General features: G+C 40.2%; 1 protein-coding gene across 1 annotated transcript in view; it reads left to right on the forward strand.

Annotated features, from left to right (window-relative positions):
- TTC39A (tetratricopeptide repeat domain 39A) overlaps nucleotides 1-16,904 on the forward strand; it is a 50,887-nt gene extending 33,983 nt beyond the window's left edge. The window contains exons 10-18 of the mRNA XM_075155791.1: nucleotides 542-609; nucleotides 731-790; nucleotides 1,572-1,733; nucleotides 3,405-3,496; nucleotides 4,525-4,645; nucleotides 6,971-7,082; nucleotides 11,006-11,120; nucleotides 11,831-11,947; nucleotides 15,008-16,904. Coding sequence (XP_075011892.1) covers nucleotides 542-609; nucleotides 731-790; nucleotides 1,572-1,733; nucleotides 3,405-3,496; nucleotides 4,525-4,645; nucleotides 6,971-7,082; nucleotides 11,006-11,120; nucleotides 11,831-11,947; nucleotides 15,008-15,128 — 968 coding nt within the window. The 3' untranslated portion in view covers nucleotides 15,129-16,904. The remainder of the gene's footprint in view (nucleotides 1-541; nucleotides 610-730; nucleotides 791-1,571; nucleotides 1,734-3,404; nucleotides 3,497-4,524; nucleotides 4,646-6,970; nucleotides 7,083-11,005; nucleotides 11,121-11,830; nucleotides 11,948-15,007) is intronic.
- Nucleotides 16,905-17,260: the final 356 nt, after the last annotated feature.

Below are 17,260 nucleotides of genomic sequence, written 5' to 3' on the forward strand. Positions count from 1 at the left end.
TTAAATATTTGTGGGTGATTTTACAGTAGTGATCGTAACTGAAGAGAGTGTCTTAATCTTCAAGATGGAGGTTTGTTTAACACCTAAGAAGGGAGATGATGGGGCTAGCAAAGGAAGTTGTGAGAACTAAATCTGTCTTCAGTAGTCAGGTGCATTACTTGGGAGGTTAAAATAATGGCTGTAAGTGATGAATTCCTGAATACTTTGTTCACATTTATATGTCATCCCTGACCTTTTTGGGAGGTGATAGCTTCCCGCTGAGATACACTTCCCTGCTATCTCCTGCTAAAGCATTCTACAAAATGTGTTGCACTGCGCATAAGTGAGTTTTCAAGTCAGTAAGCACAATGTTGTTCAGGTCTTCCTGCTTGCTGGCTTAGTGTGATACCAACCTGTATTTATGCCTTACTTATCAGGGAGAAGAGCTTACGTATCGGTCAGATGAGGATGGCTAATCGTACTTTGCATTCCTGTTCTTTTTTCTTTTTTTTTTTTTTTCTTTTCTTAATATTTTTATCACTCGCATTTTTATGCATTCTAGGGACAGGAAAGGGAAATATTGAGGAGGCAGAAAGACTACTTAAGCCTTACTTGGCTCGCTATCCAAAGGTAAAATGAATCATAATTTAGTTTGGTATGATCGTTCAGTGTTTTCTTGCCAAATTTAGACTGTATGGTCAGCTTGAAAACTGTTATAGAATACTTGTATTTTTATTATTATTTATTACAGGGAGCCATATTCCTGTTTTTTGCAGGCAGGATAGAAACACTAAAGGGTAATATTGATGCGGTAAGTAATCCTTTTGCTCTTGGGAAAGTAAGTCTAGAAAGCTTTAGGAACAACTCCTCCAGGAACAATGTTTCCTTTTTGGCTAATGCTTCCTGTGGCTTTAGCCTATACGTAATTTATAGTTTATGGATTACATAAAATTCATCATTTTGAAAACTATTTTGACTAGCTTTGTTGGACCAGCTTGTTTTGCTACCCTTCTCAATTTCTGGTGATAATCTAGTCCGCCAGTATTAATGACACAGTTTTCTCATTGTCTTTCCTATCCTGAAGCGAGTTGTGCCTTTAATAACATCCAGTGGTAATCCTTTACCTTCAGTCTGAGTGGAGAGTCGTACAAGACTTGAAAGAATTAGGCAGGTGAAGAATGCATGTCCAAAATACTCTGAGACAGAGTATCAGCTGGTGTGCAGTGCAGTAGCTCCCTTGAAACCTTTCGAGCTGCAACAATAAATCTCAGCTGAGCATCTGTCCTTTGACTTTAGTTTCCTAATTTCCCTAGACACAAACATTCATTTTGCCTATGCTTAGGACTTAATATAACTTCCAATTATGGGGAGCTCTGTGGCAGGCGTAAACTTGCTAATGCCAGGATGACTGTGGAGCCAGGGACGTCTTGTGTGAAGCCAACAGATGTGATTTTGGGGAATACTGGGCTGTTAATAATTTGGAAGTTGCAGGAGCCATGCCGGCAGATCATGGAGTCCCAGTGTCTATTACAGCACTGGTGTATGTGCATTTACACATGATTAAGGCAGTGTTTGGAAATCTCTGTGTTCAGGCAGTTAATAGATATGAAGAATGTTGTGAGGCTCAGCAATACTGGAAGCAGTTTCATCACATGTGTTACTGGGAGCTCATGTGGTGCTTCACCTACAAGCGCCAGTGGAAGATGGCTTTCTTCTACGCAGACCTGCTAAGCAAAGAAAACACTTGGTCAAAGGTAAGTTAACTGGAACAGGAGGGCGGAAGGCCCTGTAGTATCTATTAACTTTCAATCAGATTGAGTTGACTTTTTGTAGCTTTGAAGCTTTTGTAGCTTTGAAGATGAAGACTGTAAAACAAAACCTGGTCTGCTGTGGCTCTTATAGAACAATGTGAACTGCAGACATTCAAATCTGAACAGATTGTGGGCAAACAGAAATCTTTTGGGCCTGACTTGTAGATGAAGAACAGCTTGTTACAGATGTTCTGCTGTGTATTGACTGGTTGTGTCATCAACACATTGCAATTAATGGCGCAAGTTGCCATTTCTTCCATTACATTATGGTTATAAGCTCTTTTGGTGATGAGCGAGGCTAGCCATGATGGTGCCTCCAGGATAATAAATATAATTAGAAGAGGCGCCTTGCCCTGTGTGTCTGAAAGGGAGAATCTCTTCCATCCAGAACCTTGGTAGCTTTCCTCCCTTCATCTTCCCCTGAGCCCCAGGGAAATCTGTCAGAAGGGATTAAGTCTGGCTGGGGCAGGAGTGTGGTTAATTGGAGGTTTGTCTCTTCTTAATGTGATCAGACTATGTGTGTGGGGAGGGTATCTCTGCCTGTTTTTTCTACTACACATTGTATGTATTGGCCAAGTGGAACCAAAACCGACATACGTTCCAAGCAGCCAGGTGAAAGCAGCTCTCTCAGTGCTCCCACTCGGTGAAAACTGCAGTGTGGACCCCCTGTGCCCCTGGGGATTCCAGCAACACGTTCAGCCAGGTGCGTTCGTCTGAATAGCTCCCGCAGAACTCCCGCGGCCAGGGGTGCGTCACCTGGCTAAAAGCTTTAATATCCTGAAATGCTGTAGGATGAATATTAACGTGTATCCTTCTAAACTGTGTGTCGAGTTTTATGTTATATTGCAGGGGCCTTAGAGAAGCAGAGAAGATGCTTTCTATTAATATGTAATCTACAGTGCAGCGAGATAGTCGCAAACTAGCAACTACATGAGCTAAATGAAAGATGGTCACTTGTTAGATTCCGGTGTAAATAAATAATCACAGCTTAAAATATTCTAGAAAACTCCTGAAACTCAGAGTTACTGTAGATTCCTTAAAGCAGTACTCAAGAACTCACCAACTGTTATTCTCTACTGTTCTAAGAGTTGTAACATCTGCTGCTGCTTTGCTTTCCTTGGTTGCTGAATGTATGGTTGCTCAGGAATCCCTATGAAATCAGTACTTTTCATACTCCGAAATCACGAAACCCTTCAAAAACCGTTTCATGTTCTCTAGAACCTAATATTTAAGATATGCTACCAAGCTGTGATTGGACACATAGACTATATAGTAGTATTTTTTTTTTTCTCTGAGCATGACCTTTTCATGAGTTTCCTAGCATGTATTCCTGAGAGTAATAAAAATTCACTTTACATAAACATGACATTTGTTCTTGGAATGTGCACATAAACTATAAGGTGATATGAAATAAACAGAGACATACACGATAAAAAAAATTTCTATACTCCACTTTCTAAAATACTTACCTCCTGCTTAAAATGTTGTAAGATTACATCTGTCTGAGCAAAAGCAGCAAATTCTTCCTCTTTGTTGCTATTTTGTGCTTTATGTCAATAATGGTGATGCTGTAAATTCATTTTTCTGTACAGATATTCTTGATTGCATTTGCAGGCTACTTACATTTACATGAAAGCTGCTTATCTCAGTATGTTTGGACCAGATGACTGCAGTCCTTTTGGAGACAGTGAAGTTGAATTATTTAGGTAAAACTCACTAACTCCCAGTTACAGGAGTTTCCTATCTTTTCACGGCACGGTGTTGGGGGAAGAGAGGCAAAACAATTCATTGTGCAGTTTGGAGAATCTGCGCAAGTAACATTGGATTGGTAAGAAATTGCAGAAGGAAACATTCCCTTAGACTAAAGTGGACCCTGAGTTCAGACAGCAGATTTCTACTGGCCTGGAAATACTTTAGAGACAGGATATTAGGTCTATCAGCCATACAGTGGCTGCTGCTGTTGCATGTAATATTCACATTCTTTTTCAGTTTTTTTCTTTAATCAAAATGGCATGTAAGATCTGAAAGTCTTCAATGGATTATGCTACAAGATGTGTGCCTCCTTAGTGGAGACAACATCAGTACAACTTGATTCTTGGGTTTTGAGTCTGAGAGGAATATGAAATAGTTAAATGTGCAAGTGAATATATGCATTATTAACACAGTGAATTAACCTAATTGTAATGTTTAAACTCAAAAATGCCTAAACTTTGCTGGGCAAAGAAAATGGATTACTTTGTTTTTTACAATTTTTCTAGAAAATCTAAATATCACTTTTTAATGTGCTTACAATATATTGATAGTTTTCAGGTCTTCCATATCTTACATAATCATTACAAGCAGATTTCACTGCGTTTGGGATCCATTACAAGTGAATCAGTTTGGTCTTTGGGAGAATGGGAGGGACACTGACAAAAGCTAGCTTGCCTCTTTCTTAGACTGTGAGGAGAGATGGGCCCTTTATAAGTTACGTGCATCATCTAATTTATTCTTTGGGTGGGGAAGAGTCCCTCTTCCTCCTGCTTGATTAAAGTGGAAGCCTAGAGATACGTGCCCTGCATAAAGACAGCTTTTGTGAATATGTATTGCTCAGCTTCCCTAGAGGTAGCAATATCTCAGTGTGTAACAGCTTTTTTAAGTTCTCTTTGGTTTGATTTTTTTTTTTTAAGTTTGAATGTTTTTTTCCAGAGGTTTACAGAGGAAAATTTCCTTACATTTTCCTTTAAACTTTCAGGATTGTTCCCAGTTTGAAACTGAAAATTGCAGGGAAATCACTGCCTACAGAAAAGTTTGCAATTCGGAAAGCTCGGCGATATCTTTCTTCAAACCCTATTCCATTGCCTGTTCCACCTTTGGTAAGTTAGAAATACACACACACCCCCTTATTACCATTTTTTTAATCTATGGAAATAAAAACGAGATAATTAGAATAGTATCTTTCCATGTTTCTAAGGTAAAACCTCTGCAGGAGACTGGAATGTTCCCAAAGCAAAGCCAAATGAATGCGAGGAATGCTGTAAAACTGGGGCATGCACCAGCCACAGGGAACTAAGCCAGTTGTTTGTGACACGTAAATGTGTTGCATGTGTAACTCATTATTCCAGCTATAGACTAGCATGCTCCTAACAGCTTTCTTTTGATTCCCTTTTGAGGAACTTTGCCCTAGGTCTCTTCTGTCATGTGTCATTTGCTGAGACTACCAAAGGAAGACTTTAAGGTACAAGTTAGGGGGGAAAAAATCAAGGAAACAATGCAAGAATCGGGGACTGCATGTAAGCATCTATTTAATGTGCCCCTGAATGTCTGCAATTTGGTGCTCTCCAGAGCAACTCACGGGTGCTGGCATGAAACAGCCAAATTCTTTAGTCACTCCAGAAAACCATTGCATACTGTTGATTTTTTTTTTTTTTTTTTTTTTCCCTGTGATGCTGGCCAGTTCCCTGTGGCCAGATGAGAACAGCTGCATAAGGCACCCATTGCCTCGCTCGTGGTGCACTTACAAAAATCTGTCTGCAAAGAACACGTAAAAGAACATAAAAGGATTTTGACTCCACGGATTTGCCAAGTGCAGTGGTGTTAACATTTGCAGTGCTTTGAGCTGTTGCGTTTGAGAAACAGATGGATAATTAGTAAATACTCTTTAAGAAAATGCCTGAACGAGGAGAGCCCCTTGGAGACACCAGAGAGTAGTCATTTCTCAGCCCACCAGCTGGGTATGTGACACAGTGCTTCTCGAAGAAATAGAGCTGTTACAGCATAGCCTGGGTATTCACTAGGGGCCACTTTCCACTAAGTCATAAGACTGAAATGAGAGAAATAATGAGGTTACTTTGATTTGCCTTTCAGGTTTCAGAGATGATAGAGTAAGAAACGTACGCACCTGGGGTTTGGCTGGGCTATTCTAATGGGATTTTAGCAGAACAGGTTTCTGTACTAAGGGCTCTCCTTGGAGTGGCCGGGCACTACGTCCTTTGTTTCTGCTGCAGTTGCATTTCTGAGGCAGCAGATGCCGCAGCTGAACAGTTAAAAGCACCCTGAGAATGTGACATTGGGTGCAGAATCTCATCTCTAGGATTTTTCTTTTCACTGTGAAGGGAGTTGCTGAGAGGAGCGAGTCCTCAAGCAAGTCTTAGCTCAGAGGTTTAGCCTAGAATAAATGTAGTTTGAGTACTTCTGTGTCAAAACCATGTTAACCAATCTGCACTACATACAGTAAGTTCAGCGCAGGTTTTCCAATCAACAGAGACCAGGTGGTGAAAACAACAGTGACGGGGGTTAACATAGTTTCAGCTATTCTAGCCTTACAGCTTTTCGTATTATAGTTCTGGAACTCAGTTATCCTATACAGAAATTTTATCAAAAAGCTTTAAATTATCAAATACAGACTAGGTCATATAAAAAAGTAGAATAAATAACTTGTCATGAGGACCCGTCATAAGTCTCTATAATATTTCTATAATATAATATCTTTAACTTTGTGACTGCTAGTGGCAATGGGCTCATTTGGTCTGGTGATATACTCTAAGAGAGAACCCCAATAACAAATAGGAATTAAACCAATAGTTTCTAATAAAATTTACTCTAAGAACAGTTGAATAAGAAGGAAGTTACTTTCTATGGGAACATCAAACAAACCTGAGGAGTTTAAGGGGTTTACAGTTCAGCTCTAAAATTCAGTGGGTTTGTTTGAAGCCTTACTTAAAGGTTAGGGTTTTTGGGTTTCGTTTCGTTTCGTTTTGTTGTCCTGAGATTTCATATTTTTCTGTGGAAGCAATACATTGTAGTTATTTATAGTTATTACTGCCCTGGCTAGGATAGAACTGAAAAACAAGAGGAGATCTTAATCAAGGGACAGTTAGCCATGTGGCATGAATGTTTTAAGTCTGTCTGTTTTGTTGGTACTTGCCTTCATCTAAAAGTGAGATTGTGTTTCATTCTGTTCAAGCAAACCTCTTTGCATTGTGTGTAGTAAATGGCTCTTTAGTTGTCTTTCAGGGCTAATTTGTTCTGAAAACCAATGTAACAAGTTTTCAGTTGCAATGAAAATATGTTTTGACAAACTGACTTTTTATTTACGGAATCTGTAACTTTTTCATCATACAGAGATAAACTAAAGTATTTGATAACTGCATTTATCCAGTACTGTAATTAATGATGCTGTCATTTCTCCCTGACCCTAGGAAATGATGTATATCTGGAATGGCTATGCTGTAATTGGAAAATGTCCCAACTTAACAGAAGGCATGTTAGAGACTTTAATTGAAGCAGAAGAAGCATTGACAAGAAGTTCAGGTAATCAGTGATATGGTTTAAACAGGTATTTTACAGTGCAATACCTAAAGATATCATCTGTGAATAAAGAGAGACACTCATTTGTAAAGTTAATCTGATCATAGGAGGAACACAGATAATGAAACCATAAACTGTTTATGCAGATAGGAATAATTTTCCTTTTTAACATAGCGATAACTTACAGTAGTAGCAAGTGATTTTCCATCCACAGATGTGTATTAGGAATAGTTTATGACATGTATTAAAGGACTGTTTATTTTGCTAGATCAAAATCAGCATATGCATTGACTTGATTACTTGGATCATGAAGCTTTGCTATCCTCAGATACTGTATTTCAGTTTCGAAGGATAAATAGAAGGAGACAAGTTGGTCATCTGTTTTAAAAGTGCTGTCAATTTATGATGTCCTTGGGCTGAATTGTGTTTGTGTTTCAACAGTATGCTATAGAAAGCTGGGACACCAGGGGTGGGCTTCCTTTGCCCTATGAATGAGCACAAGATAGGGGACAGTATTGAATTGGAACAGGCTCTGCTACCACATCTTCTGTCAGTCCATTAATTAGCCATCCATGAGAAAGTTGAATTGATGTTTATTTCTTGCCAGTCTTTCCCAGCTCCTATGGAGTGCAACCAGTCTGCACACCTTTTCTCACAAAGTTTTCTCTTACTAAATATTTGATCTTATTATTATATACTACCTTCCTGCAAAAGGATCAAGCCCCTGTTGACAAAGGAATATGGGCTAAATCACTGCATTGCAGTCTTTGCTAGGACCTCGGTCTTCCTGTGCACGTTGTGTTACACAAGATTTGAAAGACTGGCTAAAGCTACCTCCCTTTTAATTAATTGCAAAAGAGAACAGAAAAATATTTTCAGTGAAGGTGACATCTTAGAAGGCTTTTGACCCTTTCACCTTCTTTGTCACCCATTTTGCTACAATGTTTTGAATAAGTGAATTATTTCTCTGTTCCCTTTTTTTCTTAGTTGGTAAACTGTGGATAAGGCTGGCTTTTCGCAGGGGTTTGTAAAAGCTGATTCATATTTATAAAACACTATGAGGACATGTCATCGAAGAGTGGGGTATATTTTAAACACGCCAACAATTTAAAGTATTACCTGTTCCAAATAATGACTTGCTGTTTCCAGGTGTCATGCTTTCCTGGCAGTGTTTGGGGCTAAACTATTATTTTCTCTGTATTACTGTTAGATTCATAATGCAAGAATCTAACACTATAAAATTATGAATCTGAGGATGTGCTCCTAGCAGCGTTATACCATATAAGATGTAAAAGGAAGTCTGCTAGTGGAAGTAACGTCTAGAAATGCAAATCTGATACGCATAATTGTCTCTAGGATAGGTCCCTAAATGTTTGCTTATACAATCCAGGGCAGTTTGTAGGATATAAGTAGAGGAAATACATGCATGGGAACGTGTTCATGTCTCCAGAAGAGACAACTGATCTGCTTTTTTTTAATTATTCTTATGAAATACCTCTTCTGTGGCCCTGAGTCATCTCACATACTTTGCGTGTCAGCTTTTGCCCTCTTCCCTGTTCCTATGAGGAGCGGCTGAGGGAACTGGGGTTGTTTAGCCTGGAGAAGAGGAGGCTGAGGGGAGACCTCATCGCGCTCTACAACTACCTGAAAGGAGGTTGTAGCGAGGTGGGTGTTGGTCTCTTCTGCCAAGTAACTAGCGATAGGACAAGAGGAAATGGCCTCAAGTTGCACCAAGAGAGGTTTAGATTGGACATTAGGAGAAATTTCTTTACTGAAAGAGTGGTCAGGCCTTGGAACAGGCTGCCCAGGGAAGTGGTTGAGTCACCATCCCTGGAGGTATTTAAAAGACGTGTAGATGAGTAAGTTAGTTTGCTGCATCGTCTTTGGGCATCTTCCCTGGGATTTGCTTGGGTGACATATGTATGTAGGGGCCTCTGTGGGACTTGGAAATAGAAGTGGCTCCAGTTGTAGGATCAAGGCCTCCAACTGCATAGTCCAAAGGGGAGCAACTATTTCATGCAGTATGCATCAGCATTCTCTTCAGCTGGAGTGGTGGAGGAAGAACCAGGTAAGGACTGGAGTAGTGGAAACAGGGTGACGTTCAATAGCACAAGATGCGCAGCATCACACATTTTCCAGAAATTCTTATTAGCTAGTATTTCATGAATTGGAAATGAGCAAGCAAGCTGAAGATTTTGCTTGTAAGCTTTAAGACTAAGCTGCCTATATGGAATGGCTGTGAAAAAGCCAGATGTTTTCTTTGAAATGTATCATGCAAAAAATTTTCTGATGGAGAAAAGTTGTTGTTAGTAATTACTTTGAACTAGGCACTGGTAAGGCTGGTAAGACTCTGGGCACGCAGAAGTATAAACTCAAAAGAGGTGAAAAGAAGGTATGGTAAGAAGATGAGGGCATGTTAGTTGTGGTCAACGGAGTTAAATCCAGTTGGCGGCCGGTCACGAGCGGTGTTCCCCAGGGCTCAGTACTGGGGCCGGTCCTGTTCAATATCTTTATCAATGATCTGGACGAGGGGATCGAGTGCTCCCTTAGTAAGTTTGCAGATGACACCAAGTTGGGCGGGAGTGTTGATCTGCTCGAGGGTAGGAAGGCTCTGCAGAGGGACCTGGACAGGCTGGATCGATGGGCCAAGGCCAATTGTATGAGGTTCAACAAGGCCAAGTGCCGGGTCCTGCACTTCGGCCACAACAACCCCAGGCAACGCTACAGGCTTGGGGAAGAGTGGCTGGAAAGCTGCCCAGAGGAAAAGGACCTGGGGGTGCTGGTTGACAGCCGGCTGAACATGAGCCGGCAGTGTGCTCAGGTGGCCAAGAAGGCCAACGGCATCCTGGCCTGTATCAGAAATAGTGTGGCCAGCAGGAGCAGGGAGGTGATCGTGCCCCTGTACTCGGCACTGGTGAGGCCGCACCTCGAATCCTGTGTTCAGTTTTGGGCCCCTCACTACAAGAAGGACATGGAGGTGCTGGAGCGTGTCCAGAGGAGGGCAACGAAGCTGGTGAAGGGCCTGGAGCACAAGTCTTATGAGGAGCGGCTGAGGGAACTGGGGTTGTTTAGCCTGGAGAAGAGGAGGCTGAGGGGAGACCTCATCGCGCTCTACAACTACCTGAAAGGAGGTTGTAGCGAGGTGGGTGTTGGTCTCTTCTGCCAAGTAACTAGCGATAGGACAAGAGGAAATGGCCTCAAGTTGCACCAAGGGAGGTTTAGATTGGACATTAGGAGAAATTTCTTTACTGAAAGAGTGGTCAGGCCTTGGAACAGGCTGCCCAGGGAAGTGGTGGAGTCACCATCCCTAGAAGTATTTAAAAGACGTGTAGATGAGGCGCTTAGGGACATGGTTTAGTGGGCTGGTGGTGTTGGGTTGACGGTTGGACTCGATGATCTTAGAGGTCTTTTCCAACCTGTATGATTCTATGATTCTATGTGAGGTGCAGGTAGCAAAGTTTGGCATATTTTTGTTTAGCCAAACAAAGGTGGAGAATTGATAAAACACTGCCTATGAATAGATCACGTGACTAGAAGTCAAGGAAGGAGAAGAGCTATACCTACTAAAGAGCAATAAAGGCATAAGGTTAAGAGATTATAAATTGGACCTCAGTATTTCCAAAGTGGAGCCTTTAAATTAGTTTTTAGGTGTCAGAACAATAAGATTGTGGAATAGCCTTTCAGTGGGAGTAGGGAGGGAAAGAACAGCCCAACAGTTTTTAGGCAAAGTTTGATCGATTTATGAAAAGGTTGATGCGTGTTTGTCTCTGCATTAAATGAACTAAATTGACCAGTTAGTTTCTTCTGTCCTGTGTTCCCCTAAATGGATTGTGCTCGCACCTACCTGTGTAAAAGTTTTCCTACAGGTAGAAAAGTCTCTGCTGCTCTAGAGTTTTCTAAAACATGCCATTTACTTCATCTTACAGCTACAGAATTACTAGCAGATGACCAGTGCGTGATAAAACTGTTAAAGGGCTTATGCCTCAAGCATTTGGGCAAGATCTCAGAAGCAGAAGACCATTTTAATTACATCTATTTAAAGTAAGTTTTCATACCTGGCATATAGGAGAGCTCTTGAATTTCTCAGTAACTATTCATTTCAAGTAAGAGGAGATGCAACTGTGATATGCATAGAAGGGAGAGGACTGCAGTATCTTTAGTATTTATTTCAGTTGCTTTGATATCAAGGAATTGCAATTTTAATTGCCAGTGTTGTTAGCCATGTATGGAAGAAGAATTGCAAATCTGCACTTTTTACTGAGATATTTTGTCCTTTTTTGGGAACTATAGGTGCATGAAATTTTTGAGATACCACTTCCCTTTTTCACCCCCCCCTTCCTCTTACCGCTCATGAAGAAGCTGTACCCAAAAAGCCAAAAGCAGTCTGCAGAGACAGGTGGCAGCATGGGTATACTTGGAACTTCTGTACATCATGCAGTGAATGGCAACTCTTTTTGTTAGTTCACATGGATAGAGCTCATAACATTGTCATATTTTCTAATACTTCCCTGATGATAAAGGCAATATTTTGTAATCCTGAGAAGTAACATACTGTGTAGGATGGTTATGCAAAATACACATTTAATAACCTGGAAGGTAGCTTTGGATAGAGAACATGACAAGTGTTGTAATAGAGATTGATTGCTCCTTCTGATCTTAGCTAATCTCCTATTTATTTGTGTTTGGAGCTGTTGAATGAGGGAAACAATATATCATTTCAAGATCTTGAGGCTATTTCTTTTCCAATGCAGTGAGAAGAAGATAAAATATGACCATTATCTAATTCCAAATGCCTTGCTGGAGCTGGCGATACTGTATCTAGACCAGGATAGAAGAGAAAAAGCAATAAAACTGCTGGAAAGAGCAAAGTAAGCAAGTGAAAAGCTTGTGCTGATGTCTGATGGGTCAGTATGGTATTTTACTGGTTAGCGGGAAGCAGAAACATTTCATTAATATCATGGAAACTCATCGTTTCATTTTTTCAATGGAAGCATGCATGCCTTAGTTTTGGTTTGGACCTTTCTAGTGGTGGACATTATCTGATTGTTCAGTCTGTGACTTACCCATCCATTCTGACAAGAACAAAAAAAAAAATTTTAAGAGGTTAATATGAATGTAAAAGGCTTCCATAAGAAATAATCCATGTGTAACAAAATGTAATAATCTTTGTAGTCTATTTACTTATTCATAAAAAATATATCAAATCAAAGCTCTGTGTTATAGCTAAAATAGCATTACTTAAATTACATGGCTAGCGGTGCTGTTTTCTTTCCTTGACATTTAAGATAATGCTCCAGGTTGCATTTAGTATCTTTGTATTGTTTCATCTGCATCTGAAAGGCAACTGAAACGCCTGCTTTTACTATTTTGTGCGATTGATTTTTCTAGCAAAGTAGGTTTTTCAGGAATAGTTGGACTTGATCATGATAGTTGGACTTGATCGTGTATGTTCTTTGTTATAAAATTAACAAAATACAGTTTTTTCTTCTGTCTGAGCCTTTACTTCTCTGCTGAGCCAAAATTTCCTGCGGGAGTGGCAGAGAGGGAATCCAAACCAAACAACCCTCGCCCCCCTCGCCCTCTTCAAGCATCCTGCAGCAGGGTAGTTCACCTCTCTGCCTGGATCCTGAATGAGTCCAGATGTCTGCATCTTTCCAAGTGCGGGGAGTCACACCAGTCACTGCCGCAGGTGTTAGCAGCTACAAAATTGATGTCTGGCCCCAAGTTTCAGAGAGGTCAGGTCGAGTTTTTGTGTTGAGCTTTTGTCCAAGTCAGTCCACTATGCAAGACAGAGTGGTGAATCAGCCTACTATGCCAAAAGCCTGTCAACACAAAAATTAAAATATTGTAGTTCTTAATCTCCTATGCTTGTGAGCCTGGTTCTCTGTAGACTCATGGAAGATATTAAGAAGAGCAAAAATTGCATTAGCAAAACGCAATGGAAAGCGTTTCAGTTGGTTTCACATTCCTCAAAGCATGCCTGTCCTCCTGTCCTCATGTCCTTTGTTCGAATCTCTCTTAAGAGGAGATCTAGAAATTAATCATTCAGAGCTTCTCATTCCATCTGTTACTTCTGTCACTTGCAGCCATTGCACCTTTCCTCCGATGGCTCTGTGTGGCTCAGGTCACAGGTCCCCTCGAGGGCTTTAAGAAGAGCACCAGCAGACAGCAGCTCTTAAAAATTTGTTGTTACCCAGTGTATGGAAAGCTAATATTCAGACTGGCTATGCTCAAAGAACTCATGGAAACTGTAATGATACGCAAAAAAAAAACCAAACACAAACACCACAAAAGCCCCCTTTGTTTCAGTCAGTCATTAAAAAAAGTGCAGTCCTTACGATTCCACCTGTAGCTGTTACACTGTATTAAAATGCACAGGGTTTATAAGCTTTCAGCTAAAAATGCTGAATGTCTTTGCAGCCACTAGATGGAGAACGCGTTGTCCGTGGTGGCTTTCAGGACTGCAGAATTATGTTTGCAATTGGCAGGAGTGCAGACGAGCCCTCGGCTTGTGCATGACGCTTGATTTGCTTGACCTAAATCCACACGCTGCTGCTGGCTTGAATGTTTCAACTCTGGGAGAAAGAGTGGAATGAGATGATAAACAGTTTTGGCTTGGTCATGCATGGAAATATTTCTATTTGTATTACCGTAAGCTACAAGCAAGAATATCAGCCTACTGATGAGAAATACAGTATCTGCATGACAAAATCTACTTAATTTAAAGAAAAAACTCCAAATACTTTCAGATCAGCATGTAGCACAACCCAGTCACCTCCTTTTCTCATTTAGCCTCTTGGGTGTTGCATACATAAAATTACAAGCTGGTGTAGGATGGGTGTGGAATTCCTTGTTTTCACAAAGAGACTGCCACTGCCATAGTGACAGGTACCATGCTTCCATGCTTGATTTGAATTACGAATTTTGAACGGAAATGCTTTTAAGGTATACAGACTGTTTAATACTTAATGTTATGTTTCTGTAAAGATGACAAATATCTTCTAAAAGAAAATTAGCGTGGCCTAAGCCTCTTTGGTATCTGGATTCTGTATCCATCCTGGAAGAGCTGACATGTTAATTCCTGTTAAGTAGGATCTGCACTTTCTATGTCGTCCTAGGGGCAAAATTTCTTTTTTTATATAAGCTTTTCCATGAAAATACAGAATCTTTTAACGTTTCTGTAACTCTTTAGAGCGTGACGTAGCTACTGGAGACTATAGGCAGATGAGCCTGCTGAGTCAGCCGCTAGATGTTTGTGGGGGACGTCCTGCCAGTCTTTCCCTGGGCTGGTGAACTGCTCCTCGAAAGCTGATACGGAGTCTCGTGTGTGCCCACTTTCTCTTTCAAAGCTTCTAGGGCAGCAAATTGTCTGGGCTTATTTCCTACACACAGTACACATTGTTGACAACCACAGGATGCTGATGGGGTGTTCCCTTCTTCTGGTTCAGCTTCTCTCTCTTTCTTTTTTTCTTTTTTTTTTTTTGTCTTTTCTCTACTTCCTTGAAATGTGTCTGCTGAATTAAGATGAGTCCATCTTATTAAAATGATAAAAAGAAAATGTTTGTATTCAATTTTGTCAGTTATACTTTGAGAGGGGAAAAAAAAACCTACTTTCTGAATGTAAACTAAGTGGATGCTATAGATATTTAATGTGAACTCAATATTTTGATTGAGTGGAACAGATTCAATTACTTATTAAGCTATATTTTTCTGGTAATTGCCAGACAGTGGAACTACAAATAAAGAACAAAGAGCTGCATTGTTTGCCTAGGACACATGCCTTGTATTTTAGAGTAGGCAACAAAGGAGCTTGTGAAGACAGGCTTTTTTGCTGTCTACAGTTGTTTTGCTTAGAACAATAATATAAGGATAACTTGAAAATGTTTAAAATATATATATTCATCAGAGTGGATCTGCTTTTGTTTTAGACAAAACTACAAGAATTACTCCATGGAAACAAGAACACATTTCAGAATTCAAGCTGCCCTGCACCAAGCCAAATCCGCCCCAGAAAATGGAATGCACTCTGGAGCCTCGGCAGTGTCGTAACTTTTTCTTCTTTGATCTCCTGTTTGTTGCAAACTTGGTGCAGAAAATTACTGACAGTTTAGAATTATTTTTCCTTCTCTTTCAAGTCAGTGAGAAACCAAATCGTTTAAAATTTTAAAGGTGATGCATAAAACATTAATCTAGTGTAATAACATGGCAAAAAACCCTCTCAAACCAGCCATAACCCTGAAAAATATTGTTTTTCCAACAGTGGCTTTTTGAATACTTACATCTGTGTAATTCATTTTTCAATCATGTGTGCCTTTTTTCTTGCGTTCGCAACATTTACTAAGGAAGCTACAACATAAAGGGGAACAATTGAAAAAACAAACAACAAAACTTTAAAGATTCACAGATTTAATCTCAGTTAGCTATAAATGTTTATTTGAGATCATACTGCTAGCAGTTGAGAAGGAAGCATCATTTCTTCCAAGTACCTACTTAGCTGAAATGGTGTGAGAAAATCTCGGTGCACAAGAAACGCAGCAGGGAGGAGCTCCAAATCCTGGGCACTTCCAGTTGTGCATAGAAAGCTTCTCTTTACCAGCTTTTACTAGTCACATTTTTGCTTCTGTAAGAAACTTGCTGGTGAAAAAAATGGTCTCCCTTATATGCAATTATCTTGACTTTAATTTGGTTTTCATGTCAAGTCTGCTGCTCGCAGCAGCTGAATGATTTACCAAGGACTGGTGGGGGCAGGGTGATGACAGTGTAAAATTGCATCACTTCTTCTTTGACAAGTTTAAAGATGGGAGGTCCTTAGGAAATAGTTTTTTCATCAGAACGAACGTGGTTTGAAGTTTATATCATATTTAAAGCAAAAGTCCTTGAAGGCCCCTTAAGAAACAGCAATATTGCTCTGGCTGGACAGCAATAGAGAGTTACTGTGACAGTCAATTCCTTCTTAAAACAGTTGTTCTTAGGTTTGCCTAACTTGAGGTGCCCATGTTTAAAGAGATCGTGTTGCCATGCTCCCTGTGTTAAGAAGCTGGGGTTGGAGCAGGCTGTCTTGACACAAAGGCTGCTTTTCACAAAGGAGAGCCCTTTATCTTTTTGCTCTTCATTGGTCTTTTGGGGGAATTTCTGTGTAAGGGGCTTTGAGAATAGAGCAGAGAGCTAGCTCTGCTTTCCAATGCAGTCTGCCATAGAAGTGCTGTTTTTCTGCAAAACTGGTGAAGTCAGATGTAACACGGATTTGACTCGTATTTACCGTTCTCCAGGCTAGCTCCATATTTCTATGCCTGTGGTTTTTTGGGGCACACTTCTACCTCCCTTTTGAAAGAGCTTCTTCCCCATGACCCATTCTGATATGTGGAGGTGGGAGGTCTTCTGACAGCCCTTTTTCTCCAATGGAGATGTTTGTCAGGAAGATTCGTATCCATGTACCTCACAGGGAATATTCTTTCTGAAGTGATTGTTCCCAGCAGAAGAGAAAATTGACAGTTTATAGCTCTGCTTTTACGTCCTCTAAGGAAATGGCATTGTTTTATAATTGCAAATTAATATGCAAGGAGACAGAACCACCTGTTCCTCAACACAGAGAACTTGCATTGTCTTAAAAATAGACATCCTTTATAAAAGTCTTCCCAAGTTAAAATTGTAGACGAAGAATGCATTTTTTTAAAGTTACTTTCTCAGATAAATTCAGTTCAGATAAATTTCTCAATTCAGATAAAATTCAGTATAAAGAGTTACGCTACTTACATATTGCCCACCAAAACTTAAGTGTAAAAATTCAGTCATTCTTTGTATAGAATAAAAAAGATTCTTGTTCTATTTCATGCATATAACGCCTCTTCTTCCAGTTGTGTCCCTTTCAAATATTTTGGCAGCCTTAGCATCTTTTAAGCAAGCAATGCCATCAAAATTAGCATAAATTGTACTTTGCAGAAAGTGAACAATCCTTCCGACTGTAGATTCATCTCTCAAGGCCTATGAAAGTTCACCCACAGCCAAGTTTCGCCCGATCTTAGATACGTTGCACAAAGGACATACTGTGCAATATGCAGTCAACTTCCCTGATTCTTTGCAGTGATGACAATCCTGAGATTTTCATAGTCGTCTTTGGTCGGGCACAAACTCCAGCCATATCATGGACCTGATCTCCAGCATCAGCTGAGGACTTTGACAAA

The sequence above is a fragment of the Calonectris borealis genome, chromosome 8, assembly GCF_964195595.1.
Source record: "Calonectris borealis chromosome 8, bCalBor7.hap1.2, whole genome shotgun sequence".
In the NCBI taxonomy this organism is placed as follows: Eukaryota; Metazoa; Chordata; class Aves; order Procellariiformes; family Procellariidae; genus Calonectris; species Calonectris borealis.